The 16,892-nt window shown below is 41.5% G+C and overlaps 1 protein-coding gene across 12 annotated transcripts in view; it reads right to left on the bottom strand.

The window, feature by feature from the left end:
• The window catches only part of FER (FER tyrosine kinase), a 198,267-nt gene that overhangs the window by 113,765 nt on the left and 67,610 nt on the right, over nt 1-16,892 (bottom strand). For all 12 annotated transcript variants that reach the window (XR_010827976.1, XM_066989034.1, XM_066989032.1 and 9 more), the window contains one exon: nt 4,181-4,273. Coding sequence is in view for 11 of the 12 variants with exons in the window: in XM_066989034.1 (XP_066845135.1) it covers nt 4,181-4,273 (93 nt within the window). In the remaining variant the exon portion in view is untranslated. The remainder of the gene's footprint in view (nt 1-4,180; nt 4,274-16,892) is intronic.

The following is a 16,892-nucleotide window of genomic DNA, read 5'->3' as shown; positions in this document are numbered from 1 at the left end:
AGTGCCAACACATAAATAACAGTTAAAATTCTGGCTGCTTGAGGAAGTACTGGGTTTCTCTACAACTTTATTCAGAAGATATGAAAAAAACCACCTTAGTTTTCCTTAATTACACACAAAATCAACTTCTCATAACCAACTATGGATCTTTAAAATACCACCACATTTAAACCAAAATATGGTTTCAATTCTAAAGTTTAAATGCACTTAAAATACACACTATGAAAACAGAGTTAACATACCTTTTTCTTTTTTTAAAACATAATTTATTTTATACATATTATTATTTTTATAATACACATTTTAAATAACCAGTTCGTACACTTTGATGATAGATATTAGGTTGTATATTCTAGGTTATACATTTAGCAATCAGCAACGTTATATAATTTTCAGTGTGCAAAAGGAGAATGGCTAAACACCCTAAGTGTTAAAAATTAATTTGTGACACAAATTTTGTCTGTATATCTAGGGTTAGCTTTTCCTAACACACAACAAATTGCTAAAAACACAAAAAGCTGAAAACTGAAAACTGATTGGTTTGTATATAGCCTGACTTTGAATTCATTTAAGTGATAAATACTCAAGACTACACTTGTTACTCAGATTTGACTTTCTGCCTCAGATGACGCAATTCTGATCTTATTTCTCCAAGACATACTCCAAAGCTTTAGTAATCTTCTACCTACCATGTATCACCCATTCCCGCTCTTTCACATAGGGAAACTGAGGCCACAACAAGGAGACTCAGAAACATCGAAAGGGACTTTATGTCCCTTGTAAAGACACCGATGGGATGAGGAGCACAAGTGCTCTCCTCAATGCTCCCAGTTGGAGACTGGGACCCAAGGAGGAGGTGGCGTATGCATCAGGTGAATGACTGGCTGTGTGGCTGGTGCCATGCTCAGGGTTTCAGGTTCTATGCTCTCAGGAGTGCTTCTGAGAGACCCAGCATGCTGACATGGGATGGGGCGCACCTGACCAAGTGGGGCAAGAGTGTTTTGGGCAGCAAGCTGGCCAGACTCATTAGCAGGGCTTTAAATAGATTCGGAGGGGGAAGTGGATGTACCTGTAAGTGACACGAAAAAAACACTGAATGCCAAGACTTTGGAAAACAGGGGGGAAACACCTGTGAATCATCCCATAGGAATCTGGAAGGACTCCTCTAAAAAGGCGATGTAGCCCATAGCCCAGCTGCACCAATGCACACAGCATGGGAAAAAAGCAAGAGGAGTTGGAAGCCACAGATCAATTAGAAAACTGTGATCTAATTGCTATCACAGAAACATGGTGGGACAAATAACACAGCTGAAACATTGGAATGGAGGACGACAAGCTTTACAGGAGACAGGCAGGGAAGGAAGGGTGGTGGTATTGCCCTCTGTGTTAAGAAATGGATAGATTGTGAAGAGTTGCCTCTCAGAAACAGCCAAGAGCAGTTTGAGAGCCTGTAGATACAAACAAATGACCAGACCAACAAAGGACATCTTGTGGTTGGGGTCTACTACAGGCCACATGACCAAGGGGAGCCTGTGGATGAGGCCTTCTTGCTCCAACTACAGGAAGCATCATGCTCACAGTCTCTCATCTTCCTGGGAGACTTCAACCACCCAGATGTTTGCTGGGAAAGCCACATGGCAGGCAGTATGCAATCCAAGAGACTCCTGGAGTCCACTGAGGACAAATTCCTTTGTCCAGGTAGTGGACAAACTAACCAGAGGAGAAGTGTTACTGGGCCTGGTGTTCACCAATGGGGATCATTGAAGAGGTAAAGACTGGAGGAAGCCTGGGTTGCAGTGACCATGTCTGTGATCTCAAGGGATATGGGTGTGGCAAAGAGCAAAGTCAGGACCCTGAACTTCAGAAGAGTGAAATTCCAGCTGTTCAAAGACCTAGTGGATGAGATCCCATGGGACACTGTCCTTAGGGATAGAGGAACTGAACGGAGCTGGAAACTCTTTAAGGGTGTTTTTCTTAGAGTGCAAGAGCTCTCTATTCCTCTACGTAATAAATCAGGTGGAGGCCAGTGATGAGTGGTGTCCCTCAGGGGTCTGGCTTGGGACCAGTGCTGTTCAGTATCTTTATCAGTGACAAAGACAGTGGGATCGAGTGCACCCTCAGCAAGTTTGCAGATGACATCAAGCTGAGTGGTGCAGTTGATACAGCAGAAGGAAGGGATGCCATCCAGGGGGACTTGGACAAGACGGAGAAGTGGGCCCATGTGAACCGAATGAGATTCAACAAGTCCAAGTGCAGGGTGCTGCATCTGGGTCTGGACAGTCTCAGACATGAGTACAGACCTAGAGAAGAACTCACTGAGAGCAGCCCTGCTGAGAGAGACTTGGGGGTTCTGGTGGATGAAAAGCTCAACATCAGCCAGCAGTGCGTGCTTGCAGCCCAGAAGGCCAGCTGCGTCCTGGGCTGCATCAAGAGGGGTGGGCAGCAGGTCAAGGGAGGGGATTATCCCCCTCTGCTCTGCCCTCGTGAGGCCCCACCTGGAGTACCCACCTGGCCCCATCCAGGTGTGGGGCCATTAGAGAAGGTCCAGAAGAGGAGGGCAGTGAGGATGATCAGAGGGCTGGAGCACCTCTCCTATGAAGAACGTACAAGAGCTCTGGGGATGTTCAGCCTGGAGAAGAGAAGGCTCCAGGGAGACCTCATTGCAGCATTTCAATACTTAAAGGGGTCTTATAAAAAGGATGGAGAAGGACTCTTTACTCAGGTAGATAATGATAGGACAAGGGGGAATGGTCTTAAACTAAAAGGATAGATTTAGACTAGATATTAGGAAGAAACTCTTCACTGTAAGGGTAATGAGGCACTGGCACAGGCTGCCAAGAGAAGCTGTGGATGTCCCATCCCTGGAAGTGTACAAGGCCAGGCAGGATGGGGCTTTGGGCAACCTGGTCTAGTGGAAGGTGTCCCTGCTCATGGCAGCAGGGTTGGAACTAGATGATCTTTAAGGTCACTTCCAACACAAATCATTCAATGTTTCTATGATTATTCCATTCCTTTATCACCATATACAATGCTCCTATACATACACATTTGTGTGTACACATATCCATGTATGTATACATGCAGTTGTAATCTCTTCCACCTATCTTGAATATTGGTTAGCTAAAATAAAGTTTAGTAGGTTCTTCAGTGGGTCCCCGGATGCAATCTTGAAATTAATTGATAAAATTGAAGGTCTATTCAATCTAAAATCTTCTCAGAAATGCTATTTTGAGCTAAAGTTCTAGGTGATAAAATCACAATTAAAAGGTAATTTATAAAATTCTGTCCAAATTCCAATTCTGATTTTATATTATTTTATTGGGAGCAGAATGGGAGGAGAGGGAGAAGGAAGGGGAGACGAGGCAGTTAGCAGTTGCAGGGCAGGGCTCCTGTTCCACTTCAGTAAAACACAGCTGAATTTCTAGGAGGAAATTTTTCAAGTAAAATCTGACACCTCTGTAGGTATTGTTGCATAATAGTATGCCAAACTAACTAGCTCAAGTATTTTAGGTATTATCGCATGCTTATACATGAAACAAAAGAAAAACAACAGAAGGAATACAAAAGCAGCTGTTCTTTGTCTCACTTTTCACATGTACTTTTTTTTGTTTTGGCACCTGGACAACAAGAAACTTTCTCCATCCATTGGTGAACATGAACACAAGCCAATTATAAAAGATATTCAATGACCATTTTTAGTTGGGGATTGAAGCAAGATGTATAATACCTAAATACATAAATAGTACCTAAAGCTATTGAAGAAGTAAATATATAAATATGTAGACATATCTATTGGGGAACATAATTATTGCAAAAATGGTTAAAACATGATTAACAATTTGATCTACTACAGAGTATTAGTATTGGTACGGTATAACCCACAGCATTTCTAGTAAATCTGACTCACAGGAAAGAGTATTCTTAAAACTACAGCACCAGTCTGGACGCTGCAAAAAATATTTTTTTTCTGAACTGCAACAAATTAGTTATTCTAACAAACTGCTATGCAACAATATTGTGTCCACTGATCAATCAGAATCTTGTTTCTAAAAATATTTTAGTCTACTTTTTGTCTATGTAGATGGAAATGTGTGATGTTTCAGGAAAAAAAAAAACACTCTTATTTAAGTTGTAAAAATAAGAGAATGTAGTACAACATTAAATTATGGATGCTACTTACTGACGATGAGCCCAGCATGGATTTTGGAGACCTTATAATTCCAGCTATGGAATGACGTATAGTGTCAAATCTTGAGACTTTGTCTTTCTTGTCCTAGGAGAAAAAGTAGTATCCCAGGTGAAACCAAGAAAATCAATAACAGTTTACCTCTGAGCATTGATAACTGAATTATTGGAGAACATAGAATGCAGACTTACAGTTTTTGTTTAAGAGACCGGCTGAGCCTCTTAACAAGAGGCTTATACCAACCAGCAAGATTGTGTCACCATCAGTGGGATTAAACTAAAACATACCAGTTTAAGAGCAGAAAAATTCCTTCAATATTTTGTGCTTTAAATATTTTGTGCAATTATTTTAAATATCACTATTTTTAACTATAAAAAGAACTGAAATTCTTTTGTACTCTAAAACAGAGGATATAATTCTCACTTCTTCTGAAATTAATGTTTTCTCAAAAAAGCATTGGTTTGAAACCATAAAATAAAAATAAAAAATAAAAATAAAAAATACACACTTATATTACCCTTGCTTCATGCATGTGTTTTTTTTTTCTTTTATTAATGTGTTGTTCTCTAACAACACATAGGTCCCAAAGGCAGAGGTGGGTGTCACAGGGGCAAGTGTGCCCGGCTGGATGAACTTTTTGAGCAGGTGGCTCTGTTACAAGAGGAGCTCACCAGACAATATAACATCCAGGAATCTGGGTGGAAGATTGATAAATGGTATCACTGGCACTGACATGGGCTGAGAAACAGCCCTGCCTTAAGTCCTGGGAAGGGGAAGGTAAGCTAGCTTCCAGCCTTGAACTGACAAAACTTGACTGACCCACAAAACAAGGGAGACTGGATTCCCGTCTCTGCTCGGAGCAGGAGGAGGATTCCCTTGCCCCTGACATGTCCCTGCACAAAAGATACAGTGCTCTAGGGCTGGAAATAAGAGAGTGTGTGAATAATGGGGACCTAGGAAAGAGCAGCCATGCAAAGTTGTCCCAGTCAACCACCTGCATCAGAACCAGTGCCACAAAAAAGGCACAAAGGTTGTTAGTAATTGGAGACTCCTTGCTGAGAGGCACTGAGGCACCCATGGTCCAGGCAGATAACCTCTCCAGAGAGGTTTGCTGCCTGCCCAGGGTCTGCATTCATGATATTATGAAGAGGCTACGAAGCCTGGTGGGGCCAGAAGACCACCACTCGTTCCTACTTTTTCACGTAGGATCAAAGGAGACTGCAACAGCAACACCTGAAACATCAAACGGGACTTTATGTCCCTCAAAAAGATGTTGAAGGGATCAGGAGCGCAAGTAGGGGTCTTGTCTGTCCTCCCAGTTGATGACTGTGACCCAAGAAAAAGGAGGTGAACAGACAAAGTCAACAACTGGCTGTCACACTCAGGGGTTTGGGTTCAGTGATCTCAGTTGCACTTTTGAGAGTCTAGCATGCTGACACCAGATGGGGAGCACCTGACCAGATGGGGCAAGAGTGTTCTGGGCAGGAAGCTGGCTGGGCTTATTAATAGGGCTTTAAACTAGATGCAGTGGGGGAAGGGGTTGTACCTCTGAGTGATGGAAGTGAACCTGGGACCACTGTCACTTTAGGAAAAAACAGGAAAATACTTGTGAACTGTTTCAAAGCGATTAGCAAGGACTCCTCTGAAAAGGTGACGTGACCGACAGCCTAGCTGAAGAGCCCGTACACCAACACATGCTGCATGTGTTGCAAAGACACTCCCAGAAGAAAAGGAGATTACAGCTGGAAGAACACAATCATTGATATCTAAAAGATGAGCATGATACTCCTGGTTCTGAGGTTTGGCTGGGGAACTGGTCCTCAGAGATTCTGATAAAAAATATTACAGTAAAGTGCAAGAGCTCTAAGATAAAAAACTGGAATGGAGGAATTCCTGGTAGTTATTGCAAATGGTATGTTCAATGAACTTACAGATAAAAGCAACACACTAGACAGTATCTGGCAGAGCAATTAAGATGCTCCCCTTTGAGTGAAGTGAATGCTAGCTTCATTTCTGGTTTAAAGATATGATTTCCCTGATGAAAAAAGTGACAGAACAACATTCATTTTAAGGCTCCAAATTTAGATAACTTGGAGAACGATGAAGATTTTTGCTCTGAGAAGGCTATAGATGCCTGGCATGAGAATGGAGTTTTGTGATTTATAAGCAAGAGTTCTTCAAAGAATCTTTAGACAGAGTCATTTTCTGAAAATGATCCTCTGCATTAGTCACTTCAGCAGTGGAGAGAAAAAGTTATTCAGGAGGCCTCAAAAACATGCAACAAACTTAGAATATGACAGTAATTCTGGCCTGCCTCCTGATGACTGGATAAACTAACCACAAAATCTTTATCTTGAATGCCTTCTGTATAGGTATTGGCACATACTAATCATTTGTAATACCATTAAAGGACTGGTAAAAACAAACAAACAAACACCTGAACATACAGTAGAACATACCTGAAGTTCCTGAAGCCTGTCCTGTGATTTGATTTCAGAAATAAGACTAATCTCTCACCTCAAAAGGCTTCACCCCACCCCATTCCCCTCTCCCTCTCCCATCCATGACAGAACTGGGAATCTTAGAAAGACCAAATGTACAAAAACAGAAGAGGAATCATGCTACGTTTAACAAACAAGAACGGGTATTTTAAACTATTGGCATGGCATCCACACACAGAGCCAGCTGCTGGCTGAATATGAACTGATTGTTTGAGTTGAGCAGATCTTCTATCTTTGGAGAGCCTTCCCAAGAATAATAATTTGCATTTTTTTACCCTCCTATTGTAGGTATCTAGAATTGAGGGCAGCACTGTGCAGAGCCATGAAGGTGTAACAAAGTCGTTAAAAATAAGAACATTCAAAGCTAATTAAAAATATCTCAAGTACACAGTGAAACCAATTACATTCAAAAATCATTTCTGGATAAGCTAATATTTTCTGTTTTAAATACAAGTAACACCTTCCAAAGCAGCAGAAATGATGCATAATTGATGTACACATCTTGTAAAACCCTGCACTAGGTGTAAATTCATGTTCCACCTTCTGAATCACAGGACTTAAAAAGCACAGGCTTGCCAGAGTGAAATTTAAGAAGAGCTTTACATTCTCAGACCAAAGATACATCTCAGGCCACGCTAATGTCCTGACGGTCTATGAAAAAAGGACTGTGATAATTCTTCAAAGCATTTCCTCATCCTCTGAAGACTTACAGTGCAAGACCAGCCTGTATCATATTCAAAGTTTTTACATGTAAGTGTTATGGAAGGATTTTCCTTCCATAATTTTTTTCAAGCTGCTTTCTGAATCTTTATAAAATATTACCATTCCCTGCTGTGACAAACAGTAGCACAACTTAATTACATATTTTTGAAAAACACATTTCCTTACTGGTTTTGATACTTTTGTCTGCTGTGTTCATTTGGTGGCCCTACTTGCTGCTTCAGAATAGACAGTGAACAACCATTATTCCATATGCGTTTTCTCTATTTATTCCATATGTATCACATCTTCATCACATTCCCCTTCAGTCAGCTTTTTCAAGTCTGAAAAGCTCCATCTATTTATTCAATAATCTACAGAAGCTTTTCCACGTATCTGAGCATCCTACACCAACTCTGTAACTAAATGATCTGAAAATGTAAGTGGTTACATAGAGGCATACTTTTCTAGGTACAAAGCAAAAGGACAAGCTGCAACAATCAGCAACAACTCCAGTTACAGTCTGGAAAAAAAAATCACAATGAGGAAGGTGATTAAATGTGGACAATTCCCAGAGAGATTTCCATTGTTGGAGCTGCAAAAAACTCAAATGCAACAAGACCCTTTGCAGCCTGATACAATGTCAAATCTCACACTATGTTCAGCAAGGCGCTAGACTGGAGAGCATCCCTGAGTTCTCCTCAAATTTCAATTATTCTGCAGTTCTACAGTATTCAGGAAGCAGATGCACATCAGTTTACACAGAGACAATGTTACTCTATTCTCTGTTCCTTTGCTGGTAATTTCCAGCTTATCTGGGGGGTATGATCACTAAGTAGATAGTGCCCTGATATTTTCAGGCATGCTTAGACCTTGTTTTGAATGGTAACTCAAGAGTTCATTACTGGTATATGTGAAACACAGCACTGTTGCTACCATCTGGTTTGTAGGAGTGGAATTAGACAATATAATGCTACTATTAAAAATGACATATCAATAACTCATACAATTCATAACAAGTCAAGAAATTTTCTCAGCTCACTATCAAAAAATACATGCATTAACTCCAAATAAGCGTTTCTGCGTTTGTGGTTGCTTACATGCATGTACATTTAGAGACTCCACGGAAAGCAGGAAAAAATGGAGAAAAAGTGGGAAGAGGAGACATTTATGCAAATATTAAAGTATTAATCATGACTCTCGTGCAATGCAAGTGCTTCACAGTTACCAGAATCTTAAAAGTGCAACAGAGTCTAGAAAGTCAGTGAGGTTGGTTTTTTGTTTGTTTGTGGTTTTTTTCTGATCCAGAGAAACAGCAATAAAAAGGAGATTAAACAAGAGACAGGCAAACTATTTGGAGATGAAAACCTGAAACCTTCGGCTGATTTTACTTAAAGTCTCAGGTTTCAGCAAACAATCTGCCTAAAAAATTAAGTTGTAAAAAAGGAATATGAATACTATGATTTGATCCCTTGATTTCCTTTTGAATGACTAACAGAAGAGAATGTAGAGTTAAATTATATAGTCTGCACTATATTTTCTGTTTTAATTAGAATATCAAAGGATCAATTTTTCAAGCTATGTATGAAATGTCAGCAAAATGTCACCTTCATCTTCGAAATGATTAGTAAATCTTCCAAACACACAAATATGTATTAGAGGTCTTTACAGAAGCAGAGTACCTCTTCATGGTGGCTAGCAATAACATTTTTAGAGACACTGCACATTTTAATTATTATATACAAAAAAGCCTTTTTATTTAAAAAAAAAAAAAGATTTTGATTTCACCTAATTATCATCAAGAATGTCAACTGTGCTCTAGGGATGATGATGTATTAATGCACCTTTCCGAAGCTGAGGTACCGCAATCATGTCCAGCAGCCATTTTTGTGGAAAACAAAAAGTAGCCACGCAAAAGCTTTTGCAAGGCAGGTAAAGAGGCACAGAAGTTCAGTAAGCAATTCCTGTTTTGCTTAATAAAATATATCTATACTACCAATTCCTAACATATCTCCATCCCTTGATTGCATAATGCTGCAAAATAAAGAACTGATTATACTAAATCTCTCCCTGGAGCTCAGCATTCAGCTCTGGGGTCCCCAGCACAAGAAGGACATGCAATTATTAGAATGAGTCAAGAGGAAAGCCACAAGGAAAATCCACGGGCTCTCCTATGAAGACAGGCTGAGGGGGTTGGGGTTGTTCAGCCTGCAGAAGAAAAGGCTACGGGGAGATCTGCTAGTGCCCTTCCAGTACTTAAAGTGCACCTACAGGAGAGATGGGGAGGGACTCTGTTAGGGAGTGTAGCGATAGGACAAGGGAAAATGGTTTTAATCTAAAAATGATTTTAATCTTAAAGTCTTTAAGGTCCCTTCCAACCCAAACCATTCTATGATTCTATGGCAATGACAATTTAACAAACCAATTCAGATTTATGAATTCTTAAAGCCAAATCTAGTATGGATACATATTTTTGAAAAACTAATTCCATTACCTCATTGTATTGGGTTTACATGGCAAGGGTTTGGTAGCAGGGGGGCTGCAGGGGTGGCCTCTGTGAGCAGAGCCCAGCAGCTGCCCCTTGTCAGAGCAGAGCCAGCTCCAGCTGCTCCAAAAGGGACCTGCTGCTGGCCAGAACTGAGCCAGGGAGTGACAGTGGGTGGGCCTCTGGGAGAGCAGAGTTAAGGAAGGGGGGAAAAAAAATCTCCTGTGCAACAGCAGGTGGGAAATAGGAGTAAGAAAATGAGAGAGAAGCAGCCCTGCAGCCCCCCAGGTGAGTGCAGCAGGAGGGCAGGAGGTGCTCCAGGCAGGCAGCAGCAGTTCCCCTGCGGCCTGTGCAGGGGAGGCCCCTGGTGGATCAGGCTGTCCCCCTGCAGCCCATGGGTCCCACATGGAGCAGATCTCCACGCTGCAGCCCCCCCGTGGAGGAGCCCCCGGTGGAGCAGGTGGATGTGGCCTGGAGGAGGCTGCGGCCCATGGAGAGTCCCCGCAGGAGCAGGCCCCGGGCCGGAGCTGCAGCCCGTGGAGAGGAGCCCACGCAGGAGCAGGGGGTCTGGGGGGGGAGCTGCCACCCACCCGTGGGGGACCCGTGCTGGAGCAGTTTGCTCCTGGGGGATGGATGGACCCCGTGGTACAGAGCCATGTGGCAGCAGTTCTTGAAGAGCTGCTGCCTGTGGGCAGCCCCCGCAGGCTCAGTTCGGGAAGGACGGCATCCCGTGGGAGGGACCCCACGGGGAGCAGGGGCAGAGAGTGACTGTGAGGGAGCGGCAGAGACGAAGTGCTATAGACTGACCACAGCCACATTCCCTGTTCCCCTGCACTGAAAGAAAAACTTTTATCTTTTCACATACCCTTGCAGCTCACCACCCAAAACCACTAAGCTGATGAACTAGCTGCTGGTCACAGTCACCACCTGCCAGGACGTCTTGCTGAACATTCTGGCTATGCTGCTGCTCAAGAAACCCAAGAATCACCAGCCAAAGAGCAGTGAATGAACTACTCCTGTTGTTCCAGGCAAGGAGTGACCAAAAAAATCTGAACCACAGTCAAGAATGGATGTGAGGTAGAAGCGTACAAGCATACAAATGCAGTTGGAAGGTATTATACTTTTTCAAATACTCTCCCTGTTTCCAAACATTCTCATCTTTCTAAGCCAAACGTAATTTTTAACCTAGAAACCAAAGTTTATGGTTTGGCCGTTACATACACACCCTCCTTTCTACTGTGAGATTTCATGAATGTGACTTGAAATTTCAAGAATATAAACAAATTTAAAAATAGCATAAAGCTCAAGGTATATTAGAGAAAAAATGTTAAGAGAACATAAACATGCAAAGCAAGCCAGCAGTGTGGACATTTTGTTTCCATCCTCTAAACATTACAGTTTGTCAGACTGCTATGAAGAGCACATGCTTTAACAGCTATAAGCACATCTGCATCCACAAACCATTTAAAGTTAACTAGGAGTTCCTTAGGAGTTTCTTTGATGCAAAGAGGCTAGTTTTCTTTTGCACTTTATTACTATATACATCCAGCTTAAAGATTCAGACATGTGACCTAAACTCTACAGGAGAACAGACAGAGGGAGTGACACTAATGTTACTGCCCTAGAGTTCTAATCAAGCTCAACAGTGTAACTGTCACTTGAGGTGATGAAGTCTTCAATGTGAAATATACTTTAAATTTGATTATATAGATATGTGTATGAACGCACCCACACTAAGAGATCTTACTATCTCCCTTTCAATTTAAGCAGCAAAACTCAAAAGCCAAGCTATTAAGAAAATTCCTGATAAGATAATAGAAGAAACGGATTTTTTAAATACACACAGATGTTACACTGCATTACTAATACCTGGAAACTTTCCAAGTTACAGTTTTCCAAAATAAACATGGCATGTACATGATAAGCAGGTGGTCAGACCCAGTCAGCATGGGCTTATGAAAGGCAGGCCCTACCTGACTAACCTGATCTCCATCTATGACAAGACGATGCACTTAATGGATGAGGGAAAGGCTGTGGATGTTGTTTCCTTGGACTTTAGCAAGTCATTTGATACCATTTCCCACAACCTATTCCTGGAGAAACCAGCTGCTCATGGCTTGGACAGATGTACTGCCCACTGGGTAAATGGGCTTGATGGCCAGTCCCAAAGGGTCACTGTGAATGGAGTTAAACCCGGTCGGCACCCAGTCACAAGTGGCATTCCCCAGGACTCGCATCAGGGCTAGTTTCAACATTTTTATCAACAATCTTGATGAGAGTATCAAGTGCACTATCAGTAAGCTTGACAATGACACCAAGTTGGGCAGGGGTGTTGATCTCTCTGAGGGTAGGAAGGGACCCCCTTTGCAGAGGGGTCTGGATAGGCTGGACTGATGGGCTGAGCACAGCCAAATGCCAGGTGCCACATGTGGGGCATAACAAAACCCATGCAGCAGTATAGGCTCAGACAAGAGCATCTGGAAAGTAGCTCAGCAGAAAAGGACCTGGGGGTGCTGGCCAACACCCGGCTGAACACAAGCCAGGAGTGTGTCCAGGTGGCCAAGAAGGCCAACGGCATCCTGGCCTACATCACAAATTATGTGGCCAGTGGGACTAGGGAAGGGTTTGTCCCCTTGTACATAGCGCTGCTGAGACTGTACCTCGAGTGATGTGTTCAATTTTGGGCCCCTCTCTACAAGCAGTAAGTGCATTGAGCTGCTCGAGCGTATGCAGACAAAAAAAAAAAAAACAAAGCTGCTGAAGGGACTAGAAAACGACTTATGAGGAATAGCTGAGGGAACTGGGGCTGTTTAGTCTTGAGAAAAAGAGGGTGAAGGGAGACCTTACTGTTCTCTACAACCATCTAAAAGGAGGTTGCAGCAAGTAGAATGTGGTCTCTTTTCTCAAGTGACAAGTGATGGGACATGAGGATATGGCCTCAAGTTGCACCAGGGTAGGTTTAGACTAGATATCAGGAAGAGCTTCTTCATGGAGAGGGTGGTTAGGCATTGGAACAGGTCGCCCAGGGTGGTGGTGGAGTCACCATCCTCGGAGGTATCTAAGAGATGTGTGGATGTTGTGCTTAGGAATCTGTCTTAGTGGTGGACGTGCTAGTGTTAGGTGTTGATTGGACTTGATAATCTGAAGGGTCTTAAATGATTCTATTTCACTAAATTCTGATAAAACATCAAATGATCGATTTTCCTCTGCCAAAGATGGACATCAGTGTAGAAAAGTTTTCATACACTAAATTCTCCACAAAAAGCAGACGGACAGACTGTGGTTTTGACTCTTAACAGCAAATCACAATATTCCACAGTTAAGTCAATTAGCACTTCCTCAATCAAATTCTAAAATTTTAGTTGGGTAGTAGATAGCTAAACTTTTAAAAACAGGTGACATATAACTCAACCTAACAAATTTACTTAAGGACTAATAGAACTTCATTACAAACACTGAAGTAATAAACACAGATGAAGTCATCTCCTGCCGACATATGTTCAAGACAGACATCAAAATTAAACAGTCAGAAAAAATGGTGAAAGACAGCTATATGAGCTAATAACACGAAGCCACAGAACCTCTAAGCTCTATTTAGCACAAACAATTTTACAATGTAGGTGGCTGAAGGACCAAACTACACACACAGTGCACCAAACAATGAACTCAGCAGATTAAGCAGGTATAAACACAACTTCCTGGCATTTTCATTTGTGCACCAGGAATGCTGAACTGTAATTCCTAACAGTCTCTGCCATGGTTAGTAGCTGAAGTAAGGAAATGGTGCAGATCATTCACAGCTGTCATAGGCACTTTGTCAAATCCCTGGAGAGCAGTGTACATGCCAAAAAATGCCACCTGGAGCTTGAAATGATCTTCACTAACCACAAGCTTAAAATAACAGTAGTAGGCTTGTCAAAAATCTATGCATACATACATATCCTGCAGACTGAGAAACAAAAGCAGTTCTCCTTTTTTCACAAATAGGAAAAAAAAAAAAAGTTAAAAAAAAGTTATGGTTGTGTTAAACCTCCAAAAATTAAGATAGGAAGCCAAGACACACTTCAACAAGGCACATTAACTGTTTCAATCCTTTTTTCCTGACATGCACAGGCAAAGCTCCTCCGGTGTCTCTGATGACAATAGCATCAGTATCCTGACAGAGTGTGATCTCTTGCAGAGAATCTGGTAATTTGGAGGGTGGGGATTAGAAGGCAAAGAGAAAAATTATATCACATAGCCACCAGCAGGTAATTATTGCTGCCATGGACACTAGTCTTAAGATGTTCCACAAACATACAGGGAAGACCTAGAAAAAGTAAAGGGGGCAATGAACGGAACAGTTTGAGAAATGAAAAACAAAGTTTCACCTGTCCTCAATTCAAACAAAGGTTCCCTCCAAAATGAGATTTTCTAAGAAGGACTGTATATTTTTAGAGTTTTGCATTTCCTATCTAAAAGTGAAGAGACAGACTGACAACTGAAGCAACTATCTGGATGCTGTCAACAGCATAAAGTGAAAACAAGCCAGGCAAACAAGCCGCCTGTGTTGCCTTGGTCAGCCAGGTATGAGCAAAGAGGTGCCTTGGTCAGCCACCAAGGTAGACTACTGTACCAACACAGGGTTATGCAGCCCAAAAGATATCCAGATACAGCATTTACAAACATAACATCAATCGAATACAGAGTTTTGTTAGTGACTGTGCTTAGTATACAGGTCTACCCCTTTAATTAGAATATATTACACAGTAACAGAAGGAGTGACTAGTCTTTCCACAACTCATTATTTTACATTCAAAAAGCCAGTTTGAAACCGTTTGGTTTATAGTCTCAAATACACGCTGTAACATCTGCTAAAGAAATGTGCCTGACAAATCTAGCGGTCAAACCCAGATTTTAGGCATTTAAACCCAGGGAAGTCTGGTCTCTGGAAAAGGATTAGAGGCAGCTATACCCTGAAGTACCAACAGCTGTTAGCGGAACAGCAACCAGAAGTCAACACCTAAGGAACAGAGAACAACACCTTGGGATTCACAGATAACTGCATGTCCTTACAGGGTTCGCAGGACAGCAAAAACCCAACACTTAATCACTGCATGACTCCCAGACCCTAGGTGGGGACTTGTGACCCAACTTCAGCACAAGTCAATGCCAACCCACAGAAGACAGGACTCATTCAGGGGCAGGTGGGGAGTGCTGACAGGAGGACCCAAGTTTTCCCCTGGACTCAAAGGAAGTTCCTGGAGGCCCACGAAGAGTCCAGTCTCCTGTCACCCACTATGTGAGCTCACGAGAGTTGTGCTGTCTGGAAGTTTATTAACATACTGTTCTGACTGGTTTAAGGAAACATTTATTGGATTCCACACTCTCCACACCACCACCCAGAAACTGGCACCTACCAATGAACATCTCTCTCGTGGCTGGCATGACTGACTCTAAAAAAGCCACCCTGACAAATGCTATGCCAAAAGACTTGAAATAGTATTATATAAATTATGTGATCTGACAAGATTTTAAAACATTTTTCTTCCTCCAATAAAGAGTGTTATTAACTATGAACTGGCAATTCTATTCTGTTTTGAACATCACATTGTGAGAGAATACATCCGTTTTATTACAGTAAAATGGAGCTTCATGGAACTAGCCCTGAACAACTTCAGAGAGACAGGACACAACAGACTCAGCATCATCATTTACATTAGCTGTATAAAAGAAAAAAACTGACACTTTCACAAACAGGAAAATTTTGTAGCATGCCTAGATTAGAATTTCATCAGATATTTCTATTTGACAGCTAGCACAGCCAGAATTTGATGTTTGTTTTTGTTTTTCATGGATCCCTGCACCACTTCATTAATAATATCAACCTGCATATTGAGAGATAAAATGGTGCAACAACTTCATGACAGCTGCAACAGACAACTTCTGCAGAGCATTTGAGGTAGGCTTAAATGAGAAATGTTTGTAGGACACCAATTTAAAATTAAGCTTTTTTGTCTATAAATAATGCATACTGGCATAACTACTAGTAATTTGTTCAAAACAGATGCATATAATGCACAAATAGCCAGTATTTTTTTTCAAATGAAGAAGCAAACCAACATAGTGTCAGAAGTTTCTACACATTACATAAACATTTCTGCAAACATTTGCCTATTTAAACAACAGATGAACAAAAACGCAAGCCCCATAAAAAAACAATGTTCAAATTCTGCTCCAAATATAGCCTACACTTGGTTGTACTCATGTCATATCTAATATCACAGCTGTATAAATCACAAACACAAAGGAGACTGAAAATGCAGACATCAAAGAGGAAAGATTCAGCCTGTAAGTCTCGGTTATGGTACCAGAAACAGCTTTCAATACTATCTAAAGTAAAGTGCACATACTGTATCTAGCACAAGGAGCCCGATTAGGGAACACTTACCCTGTAGAATTCCAAAAAGGCTTTGGGTCATTATGCTCAGTGTTTAAGGAAAGAAATCTTTCACTTGTCTTAGTCATTATTCACTAGAAGGTGAATATCCAACCAAGGGATCCATTCTGAAAATTCATCAGTGGTTCCTATAAAGCATCCTCAAACTGCATGTCAAATCAAAAGCAGGTCTTTGTGACAGAAGAGGCTTCTTTTGCTTCTCCTTCATCCCCACCCCACGCCCCACCCCCAAAAAAGAAACAATACTTACTCCAGATTATGAGTATAGTTTTATGACTCAATGTGTCAACTTCATAAGTATGCTGAAGGAAGTAACTAAAATGATACTTTAGTCATCTTGATTGAAAATCCTTATCTTCTCATAAGTTTTCACCACATATTGTAAAGCTACATCTCATTATCACACTATCCCTGAGATACTGCAATACAATGATCAAGTTACAGACTCAATGATCCATAAAAACAATGCTAACTTGCATTAATTAATTAATTAACACACAGAAGTCTCACAGATTCAACAGATCTACCACACAAAAGCAGCAAACATTTAACGTGCACCAAGACTCTCTAATAGAGGGCCAC

This window comes from Anser cygnoides, chromosome Z, assembly GCF_040182565.1.
Source record: "Anser cygnoides isolate HZ-2024a breed goose chromosome Z, Taihu_goose_T2T_genome, whole genome shotgun sequence".
Lineage (NCBI taxonomy): Eukaryota > Metazoa > Chordata > Aves > Anseriformes > Anatidae > Anser > Anser cygnoides.
Note: the sequence above shows the minus strand (reverse complement) of the source record. Positions and strands in the feature narration are given on the sequence as shown.